This window comes from Empidonax traillii, unplaced genomic scaffold, assembly GCF_003031625.1.
Source record: "Empidonax traillii isolate 1590-97213 ecotype Southwest subspecies unplaced genomic scaffold, ASM303162v1 scaffold270:size1067046, whole genome shotgun sequence".
NCBI lineage: Eukaryota > Metazoa > Chordata > Aves > Passeriformes > Tyrannidae > Empidonax > Empidonax traillii.
In genome coordinates, this window is record NW_020955463.1 from 812,998 (window position 1) to 834,013 (window position 21,016).

General features: G+C 36.8%; 1 protein-coding gene across 7 annotated transcripts in view; it reads left to right on the forward strand.

The window, feature by feature from the left end:
- Positions 1-21,016, forward strand: part of ARMC4 (armadillo repeat containing 4) — an 84,765-nt gene that overhangs the window by 53,639 nt on the left and 10,110 nt on the right. For 5 of the 7 annotated variants that reach the window (XM_027889704.1, XM_027889706.1, XM_027889705.1 and 2 more), the window contains 2 exons: positions 6,121-6,309; positions 6,894-7,115. In XM_027889704.1, coding sequence (XP_027745505.1) covers positions 6,121-6,309; positions 6,894-7,115 — 411 coding nt within the window. Of the gene's footprint in view, positions 1-6,120; positions 6,310-6,893; positions 7,116-7,578; positions 7,784-21,016 lie in introns of those variants that run through there. The other 2 variants (XM_027889708.1, XM_027889709.1) reach the window with 2 other exon arrangements.

Here is a 21,016-nt window from a genome sequence, read left to right on the forward strand (position 1 = left end):
GGACTAAACTTCAGGTTTAGTCTGCCAGATTAAAACATAAAGAAAACAATAGACCAAAGGACTACTAAAAGTTGCTATTAGTGTACTATTAGTGACTATGTAGACTTTTTTCCCCCACTATTTTTTAAACCATATGCATTGCATGCATTCTTGGGCTGTACACCTGGATAATGGATTTTACTTTTGTTTGTTGAAACTATCAGTAGAAATACACTTGCAAAGTATTTGACTGTGCTGTGATCAAATCTCTAAAGAGCCAGGAGAGAGAAATTTTGCTCTTACAAGCTATAGAGTAGCATTGGAATAATCTTGAAGTGACTCTGCTTTGTTGCTCTGGCTTCAGCTGCTTCAGTGAGGTGAAGAGGACAAGAAAATTCCTTTTGTTGTCCACTCTTGTTTTTCCAACACATTGCATCTGTCCAACATAGAAGAAAATTACGAGATATAGTTAAGTAGTCTCATCTTAAAAGATGTTTCTTTATCTGTTCTGCTACAGTGGAAGCCTCTGTAGCCGAATAAACAGGAATAAAATTAACCTTTAAATATAAAATAATCTGGTTAATATTACTGTAGAGTTATTTAATAAGAAAAAATAATAGAAACTTGCTTATAGAAACTGTCTTTCCCATTTTCATTGAGCAGCCATAACATAGAAACTTTTGTCGCATTTCTTTATTTTGAATTTTTAGTTGGTTTATGCATTAAGATGAGAAGTTATTCAGTTGGCAATAGCGAATAAAAATAGACAGCTTCCTTCATTAAAGAAAAGGTAGTTTAAAGATGGCTCTTGATAACTAAAGTTTGTTTGCACAGCCATACCATCATTTTTTGGGGCAAAAGCAATCCAAGTTGACAAATTAACTTTGACACCTTAAGCTTTTTAAGATGTTCTAAGAGTGAAATATGACTTGTTTTTAATGGAGAAACTTTTATCTTTCAAGGGGAGTATTTTTAAAGATAAAAACAATGTGTTTTTGTAATACAGTGTTTAGCTGTAAATCTTTCAAATAAAGAAAACAGTATCCACTTTGGAAGAAATAAGAAAGGAAAGAAGTTGCAAAAGAATCCAGTAGTTTTTCTACAAGAGCTGTATGTCTCAAGACTGATGCACTCTATTTACTTAATGAAAATAAACACACAAAAAAAAATGATGATGAGGAAACTCAAAAATCCCGAATGTTCTCCATGTATAAATACTGCAAAGACCGAGTGATTTTTCGAAATCTCTCTTTCTGTGAATACCATGATAGTTTCTGCTGTTAATTAAAAAAAGTGTTCAAAGCTGGTCTGTCTCACAATATTTCTGCTCTTGGCTGAAGCCAATATAGAAATAAGTGAAAAGGAAAAGTTAACTAAATTTTATTAATAGTCATGCAGTTCAGCAAGATGAAAACATGTGATTAGAGTAGCGGGGTGAGGCTTTTATTAGCACAGCAGGTAACTTTACTGGCCTTGCATTGATGCCAGATAGATTATTTCTTTTTACTGATTGAGATTGCAAAGTCCTCCCTATGAATCCAATTTTAAAGTAGTATCTATCATACTTTCTGAGAATAAAAATTTTGCAGTCAGCTAGTTAGAAGATGTGGTCACATGAAGTCATGAAAAATTCTGTTATCTCTTCCTGTCTTCTTCAGCCACTTAAAATGTAATTTAACAGTCCATGCTTTTTTTATGTCACTTCAGGTTAAATATTACATTAAAAGGTATAATAATGCTGAAGATTTAAAATTAAGTTATTTACTGTTAATACAGTCAAACCTTCTTCCCCTCTTCATTTTTTTAAACGTTTTTACTGCATCTTTGAATGTCTTTGGGTTTGGCCACTTACTTTGTTCAGCTCAGGAAATATTATTGTTAAAACAGATGCATTCAACTTATCATTAACACATGCCCTCGGATCTCTGCAATAAAATGATCTATTTTATTGCTTATCAGTGATTTTTTCAATATTTTCCTCTAGAAAGACTGTGTCTTAGATTTTATTCTTACCATGCCATTTTTTTTTTCTTGCCTCATTCTACCTGAGAAACCTTGTTAGGACAACTACGAAATAAGATTTTGTCACAATAGGTAAGGGAGGGGGACACCTGGATAAAATGTACTATGAAAGCTTAGCACACACTGATAGCTGGACATTACAACCCCTTTGGGTTGTCAGACAAAGTAAGTTGTTTGTCAGTTAATGTAGAAGGTAAAATTTGAAGATTTTCTATTTAAAGATATTTCTATTTGAAGCACAAAGTAAAAAAATTATTTCCAAGGTAGTATATTATTGTAGAATATTATTTTTCTTTCTTATGATAGTAAAATGGTGTAGATGAAAATGCCTGAGAGCACTTTGAAACTAAAATCACTAAGTTACTTTATACTATGAGCAGCTATCTGATCATTAATACAGGTATACTCGAAGAACATATAGATTCAAAAGAATTAAATCCAGACCTCTGCAATCACAGGCCCAATTTCATATAATTTCTTCTTTAAGTATATTTGAAGTATGGCAAGTGTATATAATAAATACACATAGTTTAAAAAAGAAAGTAGAAATTTATTGTACAAAGCAAGTATGCAGTTTTGCCAAATGGTACAAAAAAAAAGATTGCATTTGTTGTTTAAATTTCTTTGAAAAAAAAAAATCTTGTACATAACATAATGGACTTTAAAGCTCTCATTTCAGTTCTTTTTTCAGCTCATTGTTCTTCAAATTTCTTGCCATTTTGCATTTCTCTTTTGTCTTGTACAGACTACCAGACTACACTCACAATCACATTTGGGAAACTTTCCTGACATGTGGTTTCTGCAGTTTCCCTCTGCTTTTCATCACGGGTAGAAGGTTCTGTCCTTGTGTTTGGCTGGTTTCACAGATGATTATTAAAACTCTTCTTTTACTTGCTACTGGATTGTTTATATATTATTCCATCACTTCAGTTGGACTGTACTGCTTTACAAAATGCGGAAAGTATAAGCTTGTCAGAATAGAAGTTTAACAAATAGGGTTATGATCACCTGGGAAAAAATATGTACAGGTAGGACAATAAAAATGTACAGATTGATTCAGTAAGATGAGATACAGGCTATCTTATCTCTTCATGGAACATCTCTCAAAAGCAGGAATAATAATGCACAGATGTCTGAGCCATGCAGAAAAGTAGAATAATCTTCAGGGCCCCTTTCAAATCTTAAACACTGTACTGGGGCTTTTACCTGTTGAACAGAAGCCTTTCTTTCTCATCTGTTGAGCCAGTACTTATGCACAAGGTAACGCACATTTCTGTAGTGACTTTCAAGGAATGTAAGTAAATATAAAATACCTCATATTCTTTCCTTCTCCTGTGGCTGGTCACTTAACTGCCTAGCCATTGAATACATATAGATATGAAATTTGTGTGTGTAGAAAACTTTCTCTGTAACTCTACCACCTTTGGTCAGATTTTAAAATTTCAAGACAAACATGAAAACTGATACCGAGAATCAGTGGTTTTAATCAAGTGATTGTCTGTAGATGCATTTGCATGGTGGTATGTATACACTAGCAATTATAGAGGAAAATTAATGCTAGTGTATCCATGGGAAACCTGCTTTAATCCCACCTGCCTTTACATGCAGCTCGCATGGTAATAGAAGTGGCAGAGCACTGCCCTTCCTTCTCTGTTTCTCTCAGCTGGTTTTCTGAGCCACAAACCTGTATTGTCCTTCTTCTGCATTTAGATTCTATTTTGATTTCTATAAGGACTTCTGTTATTTGTTCATTCTGGGTTATTTTACAGACTTCAGCATAAAGTTTGCTCTTGGATACTGCCCTTTTTCCATATGCTGTGGCATCTGGTTTTTACCCTTACACTGTATTGCTTTAACCTCTCCCTTCCAGTCTCAAGATTTGTACTGCCTGTGGCAGAAAATGTTTCATTCCCAATATGCCTACCCACTGCTTTTGCTTTCTGTGAGAAGGAAACATCACAGCTAAAGAGTTCTGTTTCACATTTAGACCCAGAACTAAAAAAAAGATGAGCTGCAGCATCTTCTGAAATCTTTGTTTACCAAATCCATGAGTGATTTGATGGATTTGCTCAGCAAAGCTAACACATTACAGTTGGACCCTACTCTGTTTTGTAGTCAATAGCTGATATGCTTTTCTTAAGGATTCCTGTAAGGACAGAAGGCTTAAGTTAGCCAGAATTAAGTAATTCGCTAGTTTCTGTATTTATTGGACAAAGAACTTTAAGAGAACCAGTCATCTTTCCAGATCCACATTTGAAAGGTTGAAAATCCATCCAACCCTTTGTTAATTATTATGTGTACAATGAAGTTTCTGAAAATGCTGCTGCATTTTGCAGTGTTGTCTTTCTGGTTCTGTATAACTAACCCCTTCTAGATGGTTCCTGGCAGTATGTTGCTTATGTTACCCACAGATTGAGTAAATGTATTAAAAATCATTCAAAGCAGTAGATGTTTTCCCATGATGGCATTGGTTCTGTCCACAAAGAAACTGAAAAAAGATCTAAAATAATGTAATCTTAAATGGCAGAACATCTTACTAAAGAGAGAGAAAGAGATTTCTTTTCAAGCATCTCTGTTTAACAGAGTGCAATGAATCTTTGTATACAGCAATGGTCAGTGACTGTGTAACAATCAGTTAAGAATCTGTGCTTAAACAAAATTTAGATTTATTCCTCATGTGCTTTTAAGGGTACATGAAGTACTGTGTGCTGCATGTCACTTCATCACATACTACCAGTTCCTCTTTGCTTAAGGCAACCAATTGAATCCCATGCCTGTTAGTTCAGTTTCACAGTGCCAAAACTACTGGTTTTCTGGTTTACATATGACATGTAAAGATGTGCTTGATAATAAGAGTTCACTAGTAAACACAAGAGCATAAGAACAGGCAATGATGTGTCAGACCAAAGGTTCACTAACACAGTATTCTGTTCCTCATATAGCCCACAAGGGATGCCTAAAGAAAGGCAGAACAGGGCAAACTTGTAGTCTTGGTTCTCTTCCCAGACTGCTCTTCCACCTTCAAGAAATCTGTGGCTCAGGAAATTTCTAAATCAGAGGGAATACTTTCATATTGAATAACCGTTAATGGATTTTTTTTCCCCTCTGAATTTGTCTAACATGTAAACTTCTACAAGCTACTGCAGTACTGCTCCAGGGACTTTCAACTTCTCAACTGTGCTTTGTCTAAAGATAACTGATTCTGAACTGGCCACGTGCTAATTTTGTCTGATGCTCCCAGTTCTTCTCCGAGAAGAGAGATCCCAGTGTGTCCTTTCACTCCACCTAAGATTCTGTACACCTGTATCACACTGCTCCTCCTTTTTCTCTTTTATTCCCTTGAGTGTCCTAGTTGGTTAGTCATTCCTTCTACAGAGAAGTTCCCTACCCCGATTATTCTTCTTGTCTTTCTGTAAACCTTTTCTGATTTTATTATAACTTTTTTCAAGAGGGAAAAAATGGACCAGATATGACCACTGTATTCAAGATAAAGACATACTCTTTTCTGTATCATTTCTTAGGGCATACTTAGACATTTTTCTGTTGTAATTTTTGTATCCTTTAGTCCTATCTTACATTGATTTTTCATACTCTGAGGTGCATCGTGGTTCTTCCACAGTAGCTGCCATGACTTGTGTAACTTCCCCTCCTAAATATTCCTGAATACTTGTTTGCATCAATACAAGAAAATAAAGTTACCACTCCTTTGTCTGAGCTGTCAGACTTAACGTAGGAAATAGAAGGCACAATGAGAGTAAACAGGAGTGCCTGTTGCTGTGTTGGATGTGTTACTGACCCATCTGGCCCAAGTGATAACAACCAATAAAGGAGATTTGTACCCTTCTGAAGTGAAAGCTATACCTTGTGGTATAAAAAATGATAGATACCTTTATTTAGGCATTGAATTTCTGCCTAGATGGTGGTGTGTAAAACAGTCTAACTCTCATGTGTCACTCAAAAGAGCTTTGAGTTCTAAATTAGCCATATTCTTGATGAAGGCAACACAGCAATAGCTGCAGTTTTGAATAAATATGTCATGCCAATCTTTTTTTTTTTAAATTTTGCATATAAATATGAATTGAATATGTAAAAACAATACTTATTTTGATTCTCATTTAGGATTCTGGGGAGATGGTTCGATCCTTTGTTGGTGGTTTGGAACTGATAGTCAGTCTTCTAAAATCAAAGAATAAAGAAGTTTTAACTGGTGTATGTGCAGCCATTGCAAATATAGCTAAAGATGAAGAAAACTTAGCTGTTATGACAGATCATGGAGTCGTCCCTCTGTTATCCAAACTAACAAACACAGTAAGTAACATCTAGTTATATTATACAAAGTATCTGAATTTCTTACATCAGAGTGCATTGTGCCCAGCTAAAAGGTTATGACAAGAACAGCAGATTTTGCAGCAGCTACAAGGAAGAGATGTAGAATCCTTCCTGTATGAGATGTATATTGGACATGAAAACACTCTGTGTCTGGTACTAAAATTGCTTTTGAAGATGAGCTTCATTTTAATAGTTTCTTTTGTGGAATATTGCTTGGGAGAGGTGCAGCTGTCATATGAAAAAAGCACAAAGGATTGAGAACACAACAAATCTAAACATGCAGAGAGTCTCAGTGGTGGGTCTATATTTTATGTTTTAATCCTATCTTATCTAATTTCCAGTCAGTCCAAAAGCACCTTTGAAATAATGTAAAAAAATCACAGCACTTCCTACAAAAAGAATATTAAGAGACTCTACTAGCTCTATGTCTTATGACTCTCTCCAGTTTTAATTGTACAGCAGTTAAATTGGGGTGCCTTAAAGATGCTTGAGAATGCAGTTCTGCTTTTCTACGAATTTTCTGTTGTAGTGTGTTGACTTTATTACGTTTTTACCTTCTTCAGAATGATAACAAATTAAAGCGTCACTTAGCAGAGGCCATTTGCAACTGCTGCATGTGGGGCAGCAATCGAGCTGCCTTCGGAGAGCACAAGGCTGTGGGTCCTTTAGTCCGTTACATGAGGGCGAGGGATCCATCAGTGCAGAGAGCTGCAGCTCTGGCTCTGTATCAACTCTCGGAGGAGGCCAACAACTGCATCACAATGCACGAAGATGGAGTGGTGAAGGTGAGATGGAAGGTTTTTCTTATTTGGGGTTCAGATTACTGAAGAGGTTTGGCCTAGTCAAAAAGGAGCTCTTTAATTTGAAATAGTTCTTGAATGCTGCTCTGTGCCTCAGACTTTCCAAACTTTTTCCTAAAAATGTGTAGTTAATTAGTGAATTGGGGATTTCAGTGCTAAAGATATTTAAGGTAAGTTGTTGTTGGGAATGGAAGTATGATGTGGGCGTTTACTTAACTCTGACCTAGGCTGGTAGTGACATCTCATCACCATTTTGTCATTCTCAAGTGACATTTGCAAAAGAAGTTGGATTATCTTAATGGATAGCTGCCTAATATGGCAGAAAGTCACCTAGAAACTGAGTGTAACTGCATTTGGGGACGAATTAAGATAGAATAATACAAAGGCTTGGTTCACCTCAAGCTGTTTCAGTGAATTTTGCATTTACTTATAAAAATTCTTATTTTAGGAGTTAAGAATGAGCACATTCTGCAAAGACCTTGCCGTAGAAAGAATTTTTGTCTCAAAAAGATTTTTCTAGCAAAGTTTTATCTCAGTAGTTGCAGCCAGAAGAGTTATTCCTTTGGCACATGAGAGATGAGCATTATGGCTGCAGAGATGGAGATAGCAGGAGTTCTCAGTTGTCATCAATTCCCTGAAAGATTCATTGTATGCAGGCTTTTCATTTTACTTGATATTCAGGTAAATGTATTGACAGTAGTAGTTGACTTATGATGCAGTGTTATTATTAATGTTGATTTTATGCCTGCACTTATGATAGTGCACTTTATTGTGAGTGGTTTCAGTTCTGGCACAGTGAATGGTCCTGCATCATCATACATTTATCTGTAGTTGGTTTTAAAGGATCCACTGGTCAAAAATATTTAAAGACTCAGTTTAAATGCCAGTACTTGAACATACTCAAATTTAAGCTATCTTTTCAGTGCTGGAAAATAATACCTTCCCATCACAATTGTGTTAAATAGCACAAGGAATATATACTGTACTACAGCATGAGCACTTTTTAGTGTTGCTTATCTCTCCATTCAACTTACCAACCCATTTTCTGACCTCCTGTCATCTGTTGTTTTCATTTATTTTACTATGCAGATTTTAGGTTTTATAAGTTGCAGAACAGTGAACATAAAGCCCATTCTGATGATGCACTTTTACAATAATTCCATCTCTGTCTAGGTTCATCTTTATTTTTCAGTCCTTGTTGAAGTGTTTAAACTAATTAAAAAAATAATTTGCACTTACAAATAAATAGGGACATACAGAAAAATATCACAAGTGTTTACTTTTTCTTATTATTCACAATATTCTGGATTGACTATAATATGTTAAGGGAGAGAAAATAGAACTGATAAAAGAAAGACTAAAGTTGCAAAATAAGGAAACTTGAGTTATATTTATTACATCTAAACTTTTTTTCCAGGGTGTGCTTCTCTTCTCATATACCAGAAACTTGTATTTTTGTAGTACAGTGTTTGAATGTGGGTTTGTGTTTAGTTCATTACAGAACCAAAGTGGAAGTACCTCTCATCTTATAACAGAGGGATGGCCTGAACACAGGAGATGTATGACTGAATCTCATCACCTGAGCCAGCACACACATGTATTTGTGCCATACAAGCAGATGAGCATTAGCAGTACGACAGGAAGCAGCTGCATTTTGGTCCATGTTGAGGCTATCAGCCAGGGTAGAAGTTCTGCTGAACAAGACCTGGAGTGTAGTTTCAGCAAGTTGAATATGAACCTAGTGCCCTGGGAGAAGTGAAGGCTAACAGGGTCCTCGGCTGTGTTATAGGGAGCATGGCCAGTAGGTCAGGAGTTCAGAGATTCATGTTAATAAACCGGAAAGAACCTAGACCATGGTGTCTTCTCCCTAGGCCATAAAGTGACAAAAGTGCAGTGAGAGGTAATCAGAGCTCTCTTGAGCTGTCTTGAACTTCCTCACCTGTCTAGCTTTGGTAGCATGGAGATCAGTGTCAGATGATTTGCCTTGTTCCAGTACTATGACTGCAGCACATACCCTTTTTTCTAAAAAGGATGTAGTTTTGTTTTGCCCTTATTTTTCAGAGTAGGTAATTCTCCTACCCACAAGAGGACAATACCTGTGGTCATCTAGGTTTTCTAACCCTGAATAAAGTCTGATTTAATTAGCAATTACCCTGTTGTGATGTTTCCAAACACTTTCTGATGCTTATGTGTTCTTTTATGCCTAGAATGGCAAAACAAAGTGAAGGAACAAATAGGCCTTTTTGGAAGACACATCAGACCAGTGAGACACAGTGTTTCCTATCCAGTGAGGATAAATAACTGAAACATGTTGGGCAGTCTAAGAAACTATGTTCTGTTGGACCTTTGATGGTTTCTCCAGATGTGCTAGTCCTAGTGCTTTTGTTCTGTGTTGGCAGAGCTGAGTAGATCATGAAGCAAATCAACATGTGCTCCATGACAGCTCAGGGAACAGATGGCCAAAGCTTATAAGCTTGACTTCTGTGGTGGCACTGTTGGAATTGCCATCAAGAATCAATTACTGAAGTTCCAGAAAGGCTAGAGAGGCATTTCCAGATGGCAAGAGTGGGTGGAGGAGATTTAGATACTCAAATTTGAGAGTACAGTGGTGAATCTTGCCTGGTGTATTCAGTTCATCCACCCAGCACAGGTGAGACAGTAGCTGCAGCACTGTTGTCTGTGATATCGGATATTTTTGCTCCATGCTTCTCAGTGATGACAGAATATCCATGTGTTTTCATTCTTCTAGCCTCTCCAGTGAATAGTTAACTGAAAGCATACTTTGTATTTAAATAAAAGGGGTTGTTATGTACAGGTTTTTCCAGGACCAATCATTTTTACTGGAAAATTTGTTTGGGTTCCTTTGATATTTTTTCATCCTTTTTCCAGATATCTGGTATTTCAGTAATCATGCCCAGTTGGATTAACGTCACAGCTGCTGTAGTTCTGACTGGGTTGCAATACATGCATAATCCCAGGTGTTCTTCAGCACATATTCATGTGCTGTGTTCATTCACATGCACAGAAAGTCTGATGCTTCAGGGAAACATTTACCCTGTAATTGCTGAGTGCTTGAACAGTTGGTCAGAGCCTTTTAAAAGCATTAGGCTTTCTGACCATTCCCTATCCAATGTGTATATACATGTTTTTGTCCAGGAAACCAGGAATAAAATTATATAGGGAAAGTAATTTCAACCAGATTCTCGTATTTTGCACTTTGCTGCTGCTTCAAAAAGTATTTGCTAATCACCAAACAACAGGTGTATGCACACACTGTGAGAAAAAAAACATGTTCTAAGTTTTCCCCTATTTCTAACTGCACCCAAAATGCATTCAGTTTTCAGAAGCAAGTCTATATGATAAAAAGCTTGGGAAATCACCAGTGTATATCAGCTGCCATGTGAAATTCTGATTAGGCAAACAGGGTGAATTTGGAGAAAGTTTAGAAAGGCAATTTGTGAAGTTTTTCTTTTATGTTCAGTTCCATGCTCAATGTTCTTGTGACTGGAAATGGAACAATGGTTATGACCTGTGACAGATGAATCAATGCTTTTTTTCTACCAAGAACCAGAAAATATTTCCTCTTTCTGAAGTAAAAATTAATGGCTGTGCTGGAAAATAGGTCTTTATGTTCAAAGACCCGGTAATGACATGTTGTGGGACACCAGACAGCAGGAGAAACATATTAGACATCAAACAGGTATCAATCTGAGTTCAAGACTGGAGATAGCTATCCACAGACCAAGGGAGAAGAGAAATCTAGTGGGGATTTAGCAGTTTATAAGCAAGAAAAGCAGGAATAGCAGGCAACACCCTTCACACTTGGAGTCTGTCACAATTATAGAAAAGAGAAATAGCAAAATTCACAAACAACAGGAAGTCATCACCACATTCTTTGTGGAAATAGCAGAAAATCTCCCTTAAAGTGATTGCAGAGGAACAAAGATGCCTACCTATATTTGACTGCTGCTGAAACCTTAGAACAGACAAGTTCATTCATGAAAAGATCTCAAACTGTCAACTAAAGAGTTACAGGTGTTTTATAGGGTTGCTCTTTTAAGATGAATTCTAGAAAGACTGTGGAGGAAATTAAGACTGAGGAAGTGCAGTTACTGTAAAAGTGAAAAGATGAGTCTAAACATTTTTAAAGGAAGAATTCGAGTCATCTGAAGATACTAAAAAAATATTTAAATCATTGTCCTAGAGACCATGTCAAACTATTACAGTGCTACTCTGTGCTACAGTCACTCTTTTTCTCGATTATGTTGGCAAGCTGTAGATTGGGATTGCTTCTGAAGTGAGTAAGTGAGGATGCTGGTGTGTCTGGGATAGGCACTTACACAACTGTTTATAATATACCTTCCAAAAGACTTCAGGTATTAAAAAATATTCAGAGTATATGCAGGTGGAAAACATGTAACTGATTATACCTGGTCGTTCTTCCTTTGCAAATGGAGAAAGATAAAAGGAATTCTGTTATTGTGGAAGTTAATTTCTGACTTTGTGAGTGATAGAAAGGATTCGTTTATGTGGAATATCACTATTATGTCTGTGTAAAGAAGGCCTAGGAAGTTTGAATGGCATCATTACCTGCAGAGTTGAGGCCAGTTTTTTATTATGAGCATAGTGAGACCTCTGAGGAGATTATTATAGTAATTTAAAAAGTAAGAACAAGGGGAAACAAGCAGCCATAGTCAGGCTGTGGAAGAACAAAATTAATCAAATTAATAATTCATCTGAACTGTAAATGTTTATATTTTGCACCCGCCAAAGTGAAATAGTCATCCCAAATTTTACAATAGTCAAGGAAGAGGAATTGATTCTTTACCATGTTTCATCTCTCAGTTTCGACATTTATGCAAAGATAAGGCACTTCGGTTTCTACTGGCAATGTTTTCTGGTCTCCTTTGGCTATAATGGGAGTGCAGGTTTAAAGGTCAGATCTGCACATCTACACTGTAGGTATCTGTGTTTAGTGGGGTGAATCCCATCCCAAGGCAGGGGAGAACATTTTTAAATGAATATACAGTCCAGTTCATTATTAGATAGGAATGACAGAATTCTGAATAATAGTGCAATAAGAAAGAGCTATTAAAAAATATATAATTTTTCTGTTCCTAGAAAAGTACAGATGAGTTGAATTTATATGCTATGATGGTGATGAAACTCAATCTGCCCAGCAGTAACTGAAGCACACTTTGTATATGATCTAATAATGCCAGATGTTTTAAATTAGTGGATCTAACTGACTTGAAACCAAGGATTCTGATGGAGATCTTTGGAGTATTAAGGATGGATTCCTTTCATCTAACTTTGACCACTTTAAGGTATTGAGTTTAAAGTAGTCTAAACTAAGACATCTTCTGTAGTCAATGGAAAGAGAGAGACACCTGCAGACTTGTGCTAGCTGAAAATAGATGCCCAAGATATCTGCAAGGAATAGACTCACGAAAGTGCTTAATTTTCTCCACTGAGTATAGAAAGAACCTAGGTGACTAGCTCAGACTAAACAGCTAGCATTCAGACAGCTGAATTTAAATTAATATCCTCCTGAATGTTGATTTTCAACAAGCTTGTGGTACAGGGGAAGTTGCAGTGCTGGAAGAATGGTAATGTGCCAATATTTAAAAATCCTGAATAAGATTATAGTCCTTTAAACTGGACATTATGTTAAATAATCATAGGTACATACCTTATAATACTAGAAGGATCATTTTAATGTCCTGGTCTGACTAGCATTGCTCATGCAAACCAGAGACATTGCTTCATTTTTTTTCTGTTTGGAATAGAGTATATCTTTTAGAAAAACACTGACTCTTTACTTAAAAAATTCCAGCGATGGAAAATCCACCAGAGCCATCATAACTTGTTCCAGTAGTTAAATACCTTCCCCATAAAAACATTTGCACCTTATTTGTAGCCTAAGGTTTGTCTAGCTTTATCTTATGCAATTGCATGCATGTTACTGTTGCTTGGTAAACTGAAAAGCCCTACATAACTTCTGTTTTCATATAAATTTTTATTAAAAAGGATCAAATTGCATGTCTCATTGTCATATTTTTAATTAGCTAAGCAAGTGTAATCAATGATGAAATTTCTATATTTTTTATTTTTTAATTGTGTTTGTGTGTCAGTTCTGATTTTTTTATTTTTTGAACTTACTTTCTGGACTGAATTGTAAATACTTCAGAGCAGAACTCAGTATTCCAGTAATATCTCTATGAATACTTAAAACAGGTAAAATAACTTCCCTGTTTCTATGTAAGCTCTGTTTGAACATCAGAGATTTTCATTATTCTGTTTGGCCACAGTATTGCCCTCAGAGTTCCTATCTGGCCAATTTTCTACTTTGATTTCCATGTCTTTTTGGAAACTATTCCCCAGGTTAAACCTTCACATGCTATAATGTTGGCCTTCGTGAGCAGGAGTAAAGATCACCAGTGAATTTAGACCTTGTGATATAAGCTGATTTTTTTTCCAGGAGATTATCTCAGATTTTAATTGTTGTCAGTACACTTTATAAATGTCAGATGACTTAGCTCTCATTTTTGTGAGAATAATTTGCAATTTAAAAGCCGCTACAGAACGTATTCAAGCATTTTATTGTTTTAGAGAGGAAAATTTTAAGAGACCAACATACTGGCTCTTTTTGTCATGCCTTTAAAACAAAATATTGCCTTTCCATAGTAGAGCATTTCAGCCTTGGCAGAAATAAGATTCATTAGAAAACTGAAGGAGTTCACTGGCTGAGAAAGTGGTAAATACTTTTGAATTATGTAGACACAAGTGGATTAAGTCCTGTGAAAAGAATATAAGTGGCTTTGATTATAAAGTGTGAAGCTAAAAAAAAACCTTTTCTGCCTGCCAATGAAATTCTACCTTTGCAAGTGCACAATCAGATGATACGTAAATATTATTAAACATTTAGGGAGATCTTTGCAGTGAGGTGGTGTCCAGTATCTCACGTGAGGATCTCTTGATGTTTTCACTTAAACTTTCTGCTTGAATTCCAAACTAATTAACTAAGAAATATTAAATGTATTATTTTTTCTATTCAGACTTTATTTCTGTCTACTGTGATAATTCTTAAAGGCATTGATCACAGATAAGTAGTTCACTTTACTAGGGGGTGATAGTACCTGCATAAGAAGATGACCCTAAAAAACTTTCAGTTTAAAAGTAACACACAACGGGGTGGAGGTGAACAGACACATAGGAATGGAATGGTAGGGGAAAAAAAAAAAAGTAAAAATATTTCACAGATTCACAGTCTCAACGAGGTTGGAAAAGACCTCTGAGATCATTAAGTCCAAACCATGACCCAACACCACCCAGTTGACTAAACCATGGCACTGAATGCCACATCCATCTTCTTAGACACTTCCAGGGACAGTGACTCTACTACCTCCCTGGGCAGCCTGTTCCAATGTCTGATCACTCTCTCTGTAAAGAATTTCTTTCTAATGTCTAACCTAAACCTCCCCTAGCACAGTTTAAGACCATGCCCTCTTGTCCTACTGCTGATTGCCTGGGAGAAGAGACCGACCCCCACCTGGCTACAACCTCCTCTCAGGCAGTTGTAGAGAGCAATGAGGTCACCCCTGAGCCTCCTCTTCTCCAGGCTAAAAAACTCCAGCTCCCTCAGCCTCTCCTCATAGGACTTGTGCTCCAGTCCCTTCATCACCTCAGTGTCCTTCTTTGGACATTCTCAAGCACCTCAGTGTCCTTCCTGAACTGAGGGGCCCAGAAGTGGGCACAGTACTCAAGGTGTGGTCTAACTAGTGCCAAGTACAGGGGAAGGATCACTTCCCTGCTCCTGCTGGCCACACTGTTCCTGATGCAGGCCAGGATGCCATTGGCCTTCTTGGCCACCTGGGCACACTGCTGGCTCATGTCCAGTTCCTATTGATTAGAACATCCAGATCCCTTTCCACCTGGCTGCTCTCCAGCCACTCTGCCCCCAGCCTGTAGCGCTGCAGGGGGTTGTTGTGTCCAAAGTGCAGGACCCGGCACTTGGTCTTGTTAGACATCATACCATTGGATTCAGCCTATCCAGTTTCTCCAGAGCCCTCCTGCCTTCCAGCAGATTGACACTTCACCCCAATTTGATATCATGTGCAAATTTGCTGATGGTGGACTCAATCCCCTCGTCCAGATCATCAGTAAAGATGTTAAACAGAACTGGGCCCAACACTGATCCCTGGGGGACACCACTGGTGACCGGCCACCAGCTGGATGCAGCATCAGGCAGGTATGATTATGTATGATAGGTGGAGCAAACCACAATACAATTACTGCTGATAACTCAGTTATCTAAAGTAAAACATAAATACCAAATACTGCCTATAAGCTTTTTGTAAAAACCTAGAACCAGTGGATAGTAGCCAGTTACCCAGACTTAAAGCACTTACAACATATGGGAACCATAACTGGTGCTGTTGGCAGATTTTTGCATGTGTGTGTCTGCACTGAAGGCTACGTGAAGTCAAAGTAAATTAGTCTCTGTTGAGCTTTGCATTGTTCTGAGCTGCTTTTATTTTCCAAACAGATTTATTTAAAGATGTTATTCTGTGTGGCAGTATGAACAAGTCCATTTTCTCCTCTTCTTATTCCACTGTACATGCAGAACTGATTGTTTTCCGGTTAGAGGATCTGTTAACTTAATGATTAAACTACATACCTGAAATGCTCAAGATCAGATTTTCCATTTATGTTCTGATATTTTTAATATTGAAAGCGCCCAACAACCTACCCATGCATAGAACTGATCTTTAGCCTTACTCTGTGGTCTGCTTTATGGTATTATTTGCCCAGCATGGAAGTGCTGTTTTCTTAACATTACAAAACATTAATAGATGCCTTCTAGAATATGAATTGTAGAACATCACCAGGGATGCTGAAAACTGATTTTCAACTGCTTGGTACAATAAGGTGGGAAAAGCAGAGACTCATTTTCCTAAGAAGGGGATTTGATTTGTATAATCATAGATTTTAATATTTTTTTAATTAATCCATCAGATTTGTTCCTGTCTTTTCATGAGGTTACAGCCTAAAGAGATGCCTCAGGGGGAAGGTGGGGAGATGGTGGGTGTCTTCCGTATGGGATTGTTGGTTGGTTGGTTTTGTTGTTTTGGCAAAGAAGGCATAACAGCTGTAGTGCAGTTTCGGAATTCTATGTTGAATTAATAAGAGAGATTTGCGCTTTTTGAGTTCAGTTCTTAGTGGAAAAAAGTTTAGGCTCATCCATTCCCTTGTAAGAATCCAAGATATAAAACCAGCTTGTTGAACCATGATTACTGAAAGCTATGTGAAACGTAGTTTTCACATTTGGAAGTTTTTTTATACTTCTTTATAATGACTGTATTAAAAAATACATTTTCTGTAATTTATTGTGCAGAGCTTCCAGAGAATTGGTCATTGTTTGCTAAAGTCGTAAATCCCTACAAGAAGTTTTGGCTAACCATTTTATGTGCAAGGATTTTCATAAGGCCATCTTTGTAAAATAAATAAATGTGAATTACAAAATATGGAAGACAATTACTAGTAATTTCTACTGAAAACATTCTAAACCCAACCTTTTATCACATACTTTACATATCCGGAGTACAGAAAATGAAATGCAAAAACACTGGCACCCACTTCTTTAGGAGTATTTGGCAATGGGGTTGGTTATTTTCTTGTGGGGGCCTTTGGTGAGAACTCTGTATAAAGAATAAGGAGTTTTACATTATTTAACAAATTTTAAGATAATATCTTCGTAAAGCAATCCAAAGTATTAGGTGTAATATATATGCAATAGTATTATCAGGGTATAGTAGTATGTATTTGAAATTTACATATTTATATGGTCAATTTAATTTTAGAAGAACCCCCTTTTTACCTGTAGTGGTTCACTCTATTCAGGCTCCACAGTTCAGGCTGGAGATATGACATGTTTGGCACATACTCCAAGCTGATGTCTGTTGCTTTATAGAAATTAGTTGTTACAGTTCTTGGATATCAAGAAAGGGGGCACTAGATTCCAAAATTTCTGCACATGTGTTGTCTACAGAAAGAATGACATATCCCTTCACCCATAAATGTATTGATCACATCACACTTAAATTTTGGATATAAGAGATTCCATACACCAAGTCCAGTACTAGCATATTTTGTCTTGTTTCAAAATAATTAATGAAAATTGGCAGTGTTACACCCCTGCAATTTCTGTTGTGCTAGCAACTGTCAGGTGTGAACATTTTTCTTAAGGTTTCAGCTCCAGGAAACAGGAACCAGTAACCCTTTCCCTTCAAAATAAAAAATTTCACCATTCATAAAGTAGAGGCGCTTACATGTAAAACATTTTGCTTTTGCACCATTGATAAAGATAATGAAGTATGGCTTCAGTATAGGTTAAGCCTCAGATTTTAGATTATTTTTTTCAAAATTTCATATTACTAAAGTCTATGATATGTAGCAAGCGTTCTGTTAAAATCTGTTTGATCATGGATGGGAAAAAACAGCAGCCTAAGAGAGTTCAGCTTATCTGCGCAAACTGTGCTTCAGGAGATCTCTAATTTTGTAACATTTGGATAACAAACCTAGAGGCTGGCATAAAGCTCCTCTTGGCACATTTTAAACATCTTTTAGTCTTATAAAAAGAAGCTTGTCCCACCAAGCTGTAGGTTTGTTGGAGCTCTTTAACAGTAGCTGTGCCCTGCAGCTCTTTTAGTGATAAATGAGCCGTTTCAAATAAGCGCAATTGCAGCCAACTGTGCAGAAGGAATCATTAAAAAAAATTTAAATAGACATTTTTGAAGCTTAAAAATGCACAAACAAAGTATGTTAAATCCAAATATATGCTGCTCCTTTTAATGGAAAAGATTGCTACTGGCTAAGTCTGCCAGCTTCAATAGGTGTGCCAAAAAGCCAAGGAATCTGGCAGAGTCCACAGATAGCAGTTCCATCTTTCATCTATATTTCTTTTCTGTATTTATCTTGCTTTAGAAAATGCAGAGAATGTCTTTTCCTTCCGACTTGGCACTATTTCCAAACCACAGAAATACACAGAGCAGCTTCTTGCAATTGTTTAGCTCCCTGCACCAGACTTATCCTTGTGACAGTGTGAATCATTTCTTTCCAATTTGGCAATAATCAGAAAGAAGAATATTAAAATATTTTTATGTTTATGGAATAACGTCTTAGCTGAACTGTCAGATATAAAATTAGTTTACTTAACTGAGAGATATAGGGCTTAATGTGTAAGGACAGAATGCCAGGTAATTATTTTTGACATTCAGCTGATCAAAAATAGTTTCCTTGTATGTAAGGAGCTATTCAAAGAAGCTGAACATAAGAAATACCAAGAACAAAGTTCTTCCTGTAAAATCAATCACTCTGTTCAGTTTGGCTTCAAGCCCTAGTCATTGTAATCTCTTTTATGTTGCCATTTCAAAGAGCGCTCTGTGGTATCTTTTAAGTAACATGGCACATCTTACTGATGCCACTTTCAAGGCGAAGATGCTGAGGGAAAGCCCATTTGCAATGTGGGGATAATGAGATGGGCTCTAGTGTTAATGTTCCTGGTCAGTGTTCTGTGCTTTGGCATCAGTTCTAAAGAGCTGACGAGGCTGCCAGGCAGCAGGAGGCTGATGAGAATTCTGTCCTGACTTGAGTGAGGGTAGGGAAAGGTTATGAATTGCTGATGCAATTACGCTTATTTAGCAATCAATTGTATGTAAAAGCTAAAATATATCTTCTCCCAGACTATGAGTGAAAGTCCATACAATTTTATTTTATTGAAAATTTGATTTTATTTAATTTTGCAATTATCAACAAGAATGATTGTTGACTGTATTTATCAGCTGCTAACCAGTGCAGAATTTCTTGCCATGGTTTATGATAGTTTCTGATCTCTAGAAGCTTTGAAGAAAAAAATGTAATGTTAAAGTAAGAGAATATTAGCCAATAACACTATTTAATTACCAAAAGAGTCTGATGCACTGCAAGTTATATGTTATCTTTGAACTTACAGAAACTGTAAAACTGGATGGAAGGTGCCTTTAGGTTGATTTTACTTTATTCATTGCATTTGTTTTGAAAGTATAGATAAAAATAAAAAAAAAAATCTCCATGACGTAGGATTGAGAAACCAGGAACTCGTAAAGGTGCTACTATACCACCATACAGGTATGACAGTTCCTAATACTGGACTTGGGCTAAGATAATTTAGGGCCTTGTGGCAACTCAGAAAAGTTGAAAATATCCAGAAAGTCCTTAGAACACCTGTCATCAATATTGCTCCTCCAGACATCCCGTCTTTCACCAGTTCTTGCCTACTGTCTACCCTGACCACAGGTATGTGGGATGAATTCAGGCTTATTTGCTCTTTTTATCTCTTATATTGGATCTGTGCAATCTGCACAAATCCAACAGCTATTAGACTGGATTAGCTCCCTCTCAGAATTCCAGAGAGACGCAATTGCTGAAATCCAGGCACATTATAGGTCAGTGGAGTGTACGTGTCTAAAGGAGGTCTGTCATACTTTTGCACTGGATTTGCTATAAATTGATATATAAATAGAATATTTTATTAGTCTTTTGCTCCTCAAAGCATTTTGTCTTTTCATCAGTTGATGATTCTATTTGTGTCCAATAATCCTGTTGCTATTTGGAAGGGTTGAATTGACGGGGCTTAGATTTTAAGAGAACATTCAGCAGCCTTCTTCACAAAAACTCTCAAAGAAGTTCAAGTGCTATGTCACGAGAAAGCAAAGTTCTAGAGAGGATAAATGATGGGTTAAAAATGAGGAATCAAAGTGTAGGAAATAGGATGAAGTTTTGGAGCCACAGGATCCATTCAGTGATTCATAAATGATGATGGGAAAGGGTGGTAAATGGTAAGGTTGCAAACTTTGCTGACAATACGGTTCTTCATGGTAGTAGAGACAGAGACAATTGCAAACTGCAGTTCACAGTGCTGAGCTCTGGAGGTCAAATCTTCTGTGCAAATATGTCACAGCTCACTGCAGTATTTCCTTTGCATAGAAGTGTTGGATTTACTACGCTGGACATTGTTGCACACTACACATGCAGCAGATCCAAAGGGACTGCCAGTGACTGTGTGTTAGAACTGAAAAGATGTCCACATGTATTTGGATGAGGCAATAAAGTCCTTGCAAACAATTTGGACAGAAAAAATTCTAATGTAACGTACAGCTAGGGACATCCCAAAGCCCTGACTGTGCTTCTGGTTGTTCAGGCTCGTTCCGTTAATTTTTCTGCTCTTAGTCTCATAATCCAAGAATTCTCATAAAATTTGCAGTTAAATGTAGGAGTTATTTATCTTCTAATTTGTGTTGACATCCTGGGAAGTGGGGGGAAAAAACTGATGGTCTGTTTAATTCTTCAGAATCAGAAATGCATATGAGGGAATTGTATTTTGAGAAACCATTCTTTTACAAATGTCAATATTCTTCATAAAGATGCTCCTCATCAGGGAAGGATGTTTATTTCCTTAATTTTTGTCATGAATCAAGCCCAGGATGCACTGTTTTATTGAAATGGTAGCCTGTTTGAGTGGGGAACTGATGAAGAAGAGAGTACCTTCCCCATGTAGGAGTAGTACTTTGTCTCAAACCAGCTTCCACGTATTGTTTTAATTAGGTGGCAAACATACTCACCCAGGAATGTCCAACATGTGGTTAATGATGTTCTTGTGCAAGCATTAGTGTTGTGAAATAATATTTTGGGTAGCTAGTTAACTAACGAACCTTTCCAGCCATTTCATCCTACCTGAGAGACAAAGTAACTGCCATACCAGGTTTAGAGTATTAATTGTGATTCTTTTTTACCTTTTGCAGTGGTAGCTTTCAGCTAGAAGGTCTACATGATTTTTTTTTCTTTCT